At 43.1% G+C, this 9129-nt stretch overlaps 1 protein-coding gene across 1 annotated transcript in view; it reads right to left on the minus strand.

Annotated features, from left to right (window-relative positions):
* The window catches only part of MTOR (mechanistic target of rapamycin kinase), a 140021-nt gene that overhangs the window by 96323 nt on the left and 34569 nt on the right, over window positions 1-9129 (minus strand). Inside the window, exons 20-21 of the mRNA XM_003793268.3 lie at window positions 3485-3571; window positions 312-479 (exon numbers count right to left, since the gene is read on the minus strand). Of these exons, the coding sequence (XP_003793316.1) occupies window positions 312-479; window positions 3485-3571 (255 nt within the window). The remainder of the gene's footprint in view (window positions 1-311; window positions 480-3484; window positions 3572-9129) is intronic.

Consider the following 9129-nt stretch of genomic DNA (forward strand, 5'->3'; position numbering starts at 1 on the left):
CTCATTTCATTCATTATATGTATTGATAAGGTACTCTATTGCTGGATAATAGAGAAAATTGGTCTGAGATGAAACATTTACCAAATTTAATCCACTAAAGGGGATGTGAAACACAAGGATAATCAAGAGAGGTTTATAAACGTTCTGTAAACTGTAAATTACACACCTCAGTTGTTGTTGTTATACTTGGGATTCATCTTGAAGAGGGGGCCTCAACTTGTTACTCACCGCAGGGATCACCTTTTTGCCGCCCACCTGGGGGCTTGGTAGGAAGCTGAAAATCTCTCCAGAGGATGCCCTGGAATGCTCACCTTGATGGAGACAATGCGGCCTGGGCTGTTGTCATGCATAAAGACCCGCAGCATATGTGGGATCAGCTGCGGCAGGTAGAGTTTAAATTCACCCCCAAGAGCTACCACAATTTGCTCAATGAGAAGAATGATTGTGCTCTGGATGGAGGTGTTCATGACCCAGAATTCCTACAAAGAGGAAGGAGACAGAGCAGCACAGTCAGGCACCCTTCTGCGGAAAATGTGAACCAAGGAACTGAGATGGCCAGAAGGAAGCAGAAATGCAGTGTGGTCTGGCCCAAGATGAACTCCACCCCAGCCTCCTCTCGCCCAGCCCTGAGTGCACTCTATCCTCTTTCATAGCCATATTTAACAAATTCAATCGCAATTCTCCAGAGGCACCAGGATACCTCACTCCTCTGTACTTCGCTCATGCTGCCTCCTCTACCTAAGATCCTCCCCTCCCCACCATCTTTTTTTAGTGTATCAATTCAGGAAATGAATACTTTTATTCTTAAATTTGGGCTTTTTTAAAGAAACAAAATCTTGCTACATTGCCCAGGCTGGATTTGAACTCCTAGGCTAAAGTCAGCTCAACTAATCCTCCTGTCCCAGCCACCCAAGTGGCTGGGACCACAGATGTGAGCCATCAAACCTGACTTCCCTCTCTTGCTCAGCTGAAAGCGATCTGTCTTTCTAGACCCGGCTCAGCCTCACATATCCTATGCAGGCTTTCCTGTTGTCCTTCCACAATGCACTCTGGGTCCCTTCACACTAGTCTTTCCTAGTACCTGTAATACTTAATTTGCTTTGCTGCCCTCCCTCTACTAGACTGTGGGCTATTTAAGGGCATGAAATCTCTCATTCATCTCTGAATCAGAGCATCTGGAATAGTGTAGCCGTTCAAACACATGTTTACAGAATGAACAGATGACTAAATCTAAGTCACTCTAAGAGCTCCAATTTGGTTGAGTGAATAGTTTACTTTGGTTCCACCTGATCTCTAATGGGGACAACTCCAGTGTATCGAGATTCCCTGCCTCAAGAGAATCACCTAAGCCCAAGAGCTGGAGGTTGCTGTGAGCTGTGATGCCACAGCACCCTACCAAGGGCAACAAAGTGAGACTCTGTCTCAAAAAAAAAAAAAAAAAAGGCGGCACCTGTGGCTCAAAAGGGTAGGGCACTGGCCCATATCCCTAGAGGTGGCGGATTCAAACCCAGCCCCAGCCAAAAAATAAATAAATAAATAAATAAATAAAAGATTCCCTGTCTCTTCTGGGTTTAGACTTTACTAAATGGTATCTGACATCTGCCCCCAGCATCCACTGGTCAGGCTTGGACAATGCCGCAAAATGAGCACTTTTTTACACCCACGTGATTATTTTCCATGTAAGTTACTAAATGAAAACCTGGGTGAATGGCCACAGAACATGCCTTAGCACTACAAGGCAGACTACTTAGTCCAAGCTCCCGACTCCAGGAAAAGCTGTCATTTCAAATCAGTTCAAAAAGATAGTTGCCTACCTCCTTCCTTAAAACTTCCAGAGCAGGAGATTTAATGATAATAAAGGCCAAACTAATGATGGCAACAGGAATATTAACACTCTTGGGGTCTATGACTCGTTCAAAGTCAGTAAAAATGAGGATAATTCCTCAGGTGAAGGTCATTTAGAAAGACAAAGTATTTTTATTTAAAAATGTTTTTGAAAAAAGCATAACCGTTTAGAAAGTAAAAGCCATACAAGAAGACACTGGTAAAACGTACTTTCTCTCTACTTGGAGAGAAAGATTCTCTCTGGAAAAGCCAGGTTCTCTGGATGCGCAGCCCGGCACAGACTTGGTGTCTCCCTAGTTTGTCTGCTGTTCATTCACTCGGATCACACTCTGGCTTCTTTAGAGGATGTCTGCTCTCCTCTCAGCTTTGTTATCATCAGCTTCACATAGGTTCTCTGCCTCAAAGTAGGCAGGCAGCCTGCTCGGGGACTTTGGCTGGATGGATCACTGTTCAGACTATCTGCTTCCCAGGTTTGGGGTAGCAGCTCATTAAAATGCCAACACCAGCAGCCAAAGAGAGAGCCCCTGCTGCACCTTGCCTATCCAGGACGAGAGCGAGCTACACTTCACAGCGTGAGGCTCCCTGCCTCAAATCCCTTGTGTTCTGGTCATAGCCCTGAGATGACTGTAAGATGGTCATAGTACATCCCTGTGTTGGGTCTTTTTTGGGGGAATAACTCACAGGTTACGTTAGCTTCCAACCATGAGTACACTGCCTCCCTCCTCCCCTTGCCCCAAGACCAGGCACTGGGCTCTTTAGCATTCTGCTGAAATCTTCCTGGTACAAAGGCCTCTGTGGTACAAGTCAGGGAACAGAGCAGCTTTTAATTATTTATCCTTGTAGGAGCTTCCCAGCTCAGAGACACAGGACTGGGAAGTTCCATTTTTGAAGCCAGTCATTTTGATTTTAGCTCAAAATGCTGCTTCCTCCACGCTAACTACAAAGGTCTGATGTGGAAGAAGAGAAATCATCCTCCAGCTCTTTAAAGAGACGCCATTTCTGCAAAGCAACCCTCCCAACAGAGACATTTAAATTATATAGAACAGAACAGAAGGAAAAACAATATTGCCATCAATGGGATGTCTTCCAGCGCCTGCTTAATACACGTTATAAAATCCAAGGCCTGAGCCTTTTCTCATGGGTCGCTGTAGTCACAAGGCAACGTTTAAGCTTTTGGAGACAGCAGGGTAAAGCATCACCTGTTCCTCAGGGCTGGACGGGAGTCCGTCCTGTTTAACAGCCCAAAGAAAACCCAATCCCTAGTGTCCTCTTCAGGCTCTGGTTTTATGAGCAGGAAGGAAAGAGGGCTTTCATGGGAACAGAAAAGCACTGTTGTGATATTAAAGTGAAATTGCTCTGTTGTGTGTGAAGCAACCAACTCAACAGTCTATTTCTGGCAGACAATTATTCACGATTCCTCTTCAGACTTCACACCTTGTACTTCTATACTTGGGAGCCTGGAGTGACAGCCCCGCCTTGCCCTCAGAATCTAATGAACTTTCTTACTCTCCTTTCTGTAGGTGGGCTGTAACAGCTCCACAATGACCCATGAAAAAGACGTCCATGTTGTCCAAAGTTGCTCCTGAGCTTTCCTTGACCCCACATGGACGAACAAGCCAAAGCATGAACTTGTACTCACTCTCATGAGGGTGACTATTTCATCCATGTAAGGTCTGATGTGGCTCTTCACAAAGGACACCAGCATTCCCAGCTGCTGGAACAAAAACTGAAACGGACAAGAGAACAGCAAGTTGGCATCACAAAGGACGCAGACTCCCGGGCTACGAAGTCCTTGTGAATGAGTAAGGACAATGACGGAACTGGTTTCCACTCTACCCAGTGGAGATATAGCTGCTGAGGCTATATCTCCAGAGTCAGACTGAAAACGTGTGGCGGTGACTGGTGGTCGGGGTGAAAACCCATTTCTAGGGGCTTTTATACCAGGTGAACCAGTTGGTTGCAGAGGATGGTGGGGAGGTGGGCAGACCACCTGTTTTGAGCGACTTTGTCATCTGTTAGCTTTATGACCATCAGTTAGCCTCCCTGTACCCAGCCTCTTCAGTGGGAAAATGGAGATGACAGGACTTATCTTAAAGACTTGATTAAATGGGATAATACACGTAAAGCACTAGAACAGGGATATAAATATTATTCAATGATCAATGAACACCAGTTCTCACTCAAGGATTTCTGGAGTCACTAACAACTTAAAAATGGACATGAAATTTTTAATCAACTATAAATGCACCCTTGGTTTATTTAACCCTATTAATTACCACTTACTTTCTAAAATAAATATAGCTTTTTTTTTTTGAGATAGAGTCTCACTTTGTTACTCTCAGTAGAGCACTGTAGTTTCATAGCTCACAGCAACTTCCAACACTTGGGGCTCTGTGATCCTCTCGTCTCAGCCTCCTGAGTAGCTGGGACTACAGGTGCCCACCACAATGCCCAGCTATTTTTAGAGATGGGGGTCTTGATTCCTGAGCTCAAGCAATCCACCCACCTTGGCCTTCCAGAGTGCTAGGATCACAGGTGTGAGCCACCATACCCAGTCTAGCTAACTCTTGATGATGGGTATTTTATTTTTTCAGAGACAGAGTCTCACTCTGTCATTAGGCTAGATTGCAGTGGTTGGTTCACTCTAGCCTCCTGAGTAGCTGGGACTTGAGGCATTTGAGGCAGAATTTGTCTTATTTTTTTTTTTTTAGTGATAGGGGTCTTGTTCTGTTGTGCACACTAGTCTGAACTCCTGAGCTCTAGCACTTCGCACACCTCAGCCTGCCAAACCGCTGGGATTATAGGTGTGTGCACCAATCTAAATCGAATCTCCTTATTCTGTCTTTCCCTCAATTTGCCTAATATTTTGGCTCATAATTTCTTAGAAATGCAATTAATTAATCAAGACCTATTAATTGACTTAACCGCCATAAGTTAGCTGAACTACCCATAATCAGGCCCTAACTACTGAGCTACAGGCGCCGCCCCCAACCACCTTTTGATGGTTGGGTAAACTGAGGAAAAGTCAGAAGTGTTATTTCAAATAGTGAGTAATGGACTTATGATACTCATTACCTGAACTGGTGAAGGACGTGGAGGAGGGGCACAGGACCAAAAAGAGCATGGACTAATTCCCTACCGACGGGGAGGACAACGGTCAGAGCCTGGCTACTGCTGCCACAGGTTTGACTCAGCAGCGTCATCCCTACCTATCTTTCGTCTCCCTCAGCCACACTGAATCACTGCCGGCAGTTTTTATGAAATGGTTCCTATCAAAATTATATTGCAGAAATCAAGGGACACGACACTCTAACTACAAAGGTGGAAAATGGAAAATGTGAGCGGAGGCAGGAAACCTGCACTGAAGGAAAAGGAAGGCAATGGAGAGGGCCGGGCAGTCAGAGGAAACGGCAAGGGAGAAAGGGGCCATTTCACTAGGTGCAAACAGGGAAGGCTCAGCAGCAGCCGACTCGGAGGAGCAGCCACCGAGCCCCACAGACAGGAAAGCGCCTTAGTCCTAAGCAGAGAGCCCAGGCAGCCACCTCTTGACTTCTCTCTTAGAGTCTTTTACAAGTTTTTTCTCCTTTTTCCCCAGACATGAGTGCTTTAAAAGAACATAGTTTCCATCATCTATGACAGAACTAGATTGCCTCCCAAACTCCCCCACTGTGAAAAGCCTAAATAAAATTAGTGCATAAAAGATTAACTGGATCATTAGATTATTGGAATTGAAAGCTACCACATAAACCAGACCTTTATTATTATTATTATTTTTAGAGACAGAGTCTTACTTTGTCACCCTCGGTAGAGTGCCATGACGTCATAGCTCACAGCAACCTCTAGCTCTTGGGCTTAGGCTATTCTCTTGCCTCAACCTCCCAAGTAGCTACAATAGGAACTACAGGCGCCTGCCACAGTGCCTGGCTATTTTTTTGTTGCAGTTTGGCCAGCGATGGGTTCAAACCCACCACACTCGGTTTATGGGGCTGGCACCCTTCTCACTGAGCCACAGGTGCTGCCCATAAACCAGACCTTTAAAGGGCTACATACTGAGAGAAATGGTAAGATACAAAAATATATAAATGAATGAATAAATAACATCTGTCCACTGGCAAAAGAAGGCAAAGAAATCTGTGAGTTTAGGTAGAAACAAGACTCCCCTAAGAGTTTACAATTTCAGGCCTACTTTCATAGGAATTTAGGGGTTTACTTTACCTGTGTGGTCTTGGAAACGCTAATCCAGGAAATAAATTTAAAATTCTGCTGGATCACCTATCAGAAGTAAATGCTTATGAATCCTCTAGGATTTGCATCTAGAGACGCAAATTCAGAGCAGATTTTCAAGTAATGCTTCAGAGAAAGCCCAGCTGAATATGATATATGATCTAGAATTACAAAGCAAATAAAGAAAAAGACTGCTACATGCATGACTTAGTAGAAATAATAAAACAACAGATTAAATCCATTAAAGATTTCATATCATATGTAATACAGTTATTCCAGCTAAAAAATATAAAACAAGCCTATTTAAAATGCTTAAAGAAATAAAGTGGTAATAAAAAAAAATATGGGTAAGGAACAAAATACCACCAAGAAATACTAGGTATATGTGAAAGAATCTAATATAATTTAAAGAAATATCACGTAGTTAAAACTAAAAACTCAATCACAAGGGGAAAAAAAGACATAGTTGAACAATTACTGAACAGAAAATGGATATAAATATGCAGAATGGAGGAGTCTCTCTGAACCTATTCTGGTTTGGCTAGCTGTCCAGTTAAAAAAAAAAGTTAACTAAAACACACACACAAGTCCAAAATGCACCTCCAAGAGACAAAAGTGAAAATTATGAACAAGGAAGAGACATTAAGGAAAGAGTGAGAAGCTCTAGCTTAGCGAATCAGAATTCTAGATGGAAAAAACAAAAGTGTAAAGGGTGGCTCGGCACTTGTGGCTCAAGTGGCTAAGGCGCCAGCCACATACACCTAAGGTGGTGGGTTCAAATCTAGCCCAGGCCTGCCAAACAACAATGATGGCTGCAACCAAAAAATAGCTGGGCGTTGTGGAGGGTGCCTGTGGTCCCAGCTACTTGGGAGGCAGAGGCAGGAGACTCGCTTGAGCCCAGGAGGTGGAGGTTGCTGTGAGCTGTGATGCCACAGCACTCTACCCAGGGGGACAGCTTGAGGCTTTGTCTCAAAAAAAAAAAAAAAAGTGTAAAGGGCAATATTCACAAAAGACAATGTATAAGAATTTCTCAAGAATGAAAGATATGAATCCTCAGATTCAGGAAGCCCTACAAGTCTCAAACAACGTAAGCGAAAGAAATTCACATCTAGATATACATCTAGAAGCTTCAGGACAACAAAAATAAGAGGATCTGTAAAACAGCCACAGAGAAAAGAGGGACTAAGGAAAAAGGAACCATGATTTCCCAACAGCAACAAAGAGAAGTGAGAAAACAGTGAGATAATACCTACAGTTACAGCAGGACCTAGAAATCACGCTCCTGACTACATTAAGATTTGAAGAGAGAGTAAAGTAGAGACTTGTTTAGATAAACAAAAACAGGGTTTACTTCAATGAAGGCTCCCAAGAGGAATCTGCCTTAGGAAGATGGGAAATTGGTCCTAGAAGTGAGCTCTGACACGGCAGATGGGATGATGAGACACGAAATGACAAGTGTGGATGAATATAAACAGACACGGCCTAAAACAACAGTAACAATCTCTAATTTTGTGGTTAAAAAAAGTAAAATATTACATAATATAAGAACAATTATTCTAAATTCATGTGCTGTTCAGGGAAAAGATGGACAGACCAATTTCAGACTTTGTAGATTAGGTATGCGGGTCAATATTTTACGGGTGAAAAAGATAATATTGGATCTATTCCTCACACCGTACACTGTGACGGATTTCAAAGTGCTCAAAGATCTAAATATAAGAAATGAAGGCAAGCACAAGAGAAAAAAATAGGCAAAAATGATGTATGCACAAAGATTTTCATTACAGGATTATTTTAAATAGCAAAAGACTGGAAAAAACACAAATATCCATCAACAGAATTGCCATGTAATTGTACAAAAAATTAAGAAATCCTCAGATAAACTGCTATGGCATGAACTCCAGGGTATGTTGTAAAGAGGAAAAAAGCAAAATTCTGGGTGGTACCCGTAGCTCAGTGGGTAGGGCGCCGGCCACATACACCAAGGATGGTGGGTTTTTAACTTGGCCAGGGCCAGCTAAAACAACAAAGACAGCTGCAACAACAACAACAAAAAAACAGCTGGGCATTGTGGTAGGTGCCTGTAGTCCCAGCTACTCAGGAGGCTGAGGCAAGAGAATCACTTAAACCCAAGAGTTTGAGGTTGCTGTGAGCTGTGACGCCATGGCACTCTACCTAGGGTGACATAGTGAGACTCTTGTCTCAAAAAAAAAAAAGAAAAGCAAGATTCAGAACCAATTGTTTATATTATATTATTTTCTGAGTAAGGAATATACAGTGAACGAATATATATTTCCTTATATTTTTAAAAATAAATAATGAACAGATAAATTTAAAAACTGATAAAAAATGGTTATCTTAGGGCAAAGTACAGAAGGCAGAATAATGGTTCCCCAAAGATACCAACATCCTAATCTCTAGACCCTGTACTTGTCATGCATAGGAAAAAGATTTCTGAGGATATTAAGGTTCAGGACTCTGAGATGGGAGATTATTCTGGATTATCTGAATGGGTCTGATCTAATCACACAAGTCCGTAGACATAAAGAATCCTTCTTGCCAGTAGTCAAAGAGAAAGATCTCAGAGGGCTCAGAAGGAGGCAATGTTGCTAATCCGGGAGGAGGAAGGTGGGGGGCAAGGACTGCAAGCCCTCTGGAAGCCAGAAAACAGCAAGGACACGGATTCTCCCCCAGAGCTCCTAGGCAGGAGCATAGCCCCCTACACCTACATGCTAGCCCAGTGAGACCTGTGTCGGACTCACAACCTACAGGGTTGTAAGATTATATTTTTGTGTTGTTTTGAATCACTAAATTTGTGGCAATTTGTTATAACAATAGTAAGAAAAATACAGAAGATAAAAACAAGGAAAGAAGGTGGTACCTGTGGCTCAGTGAGTAGAGCGCTGGCCCCATATACTGAGGATGGCGGGTTTAAACCTGGTCCCAGCCAAACTGCAACAAAAAAATAGCCAGGTGTTGTGGCGGGTGCCTGTAGTCCCAGCTACTTGGGAGGCTGAGGCAAGAGGATTGCTTAAGCCCAAGAGTTTGAGGTTGCTGTGA

The sequence above is a fragment of the Otolemur garnettii genome, unplaced genomic scaffold, assembly GCF_000181295.1.
Source record: "Otolemur garnettii isolate 467f Iridium unplaced genomic scaffold, OtoGar3 scaffold00067, whole genome shotgun sequence".
Taxonomy (NCBI): Eukaryota; Metazoa; Chordata; class Mammalia; order Primates; family Galagidae; genus Otolemur; species Otolemur garnettii.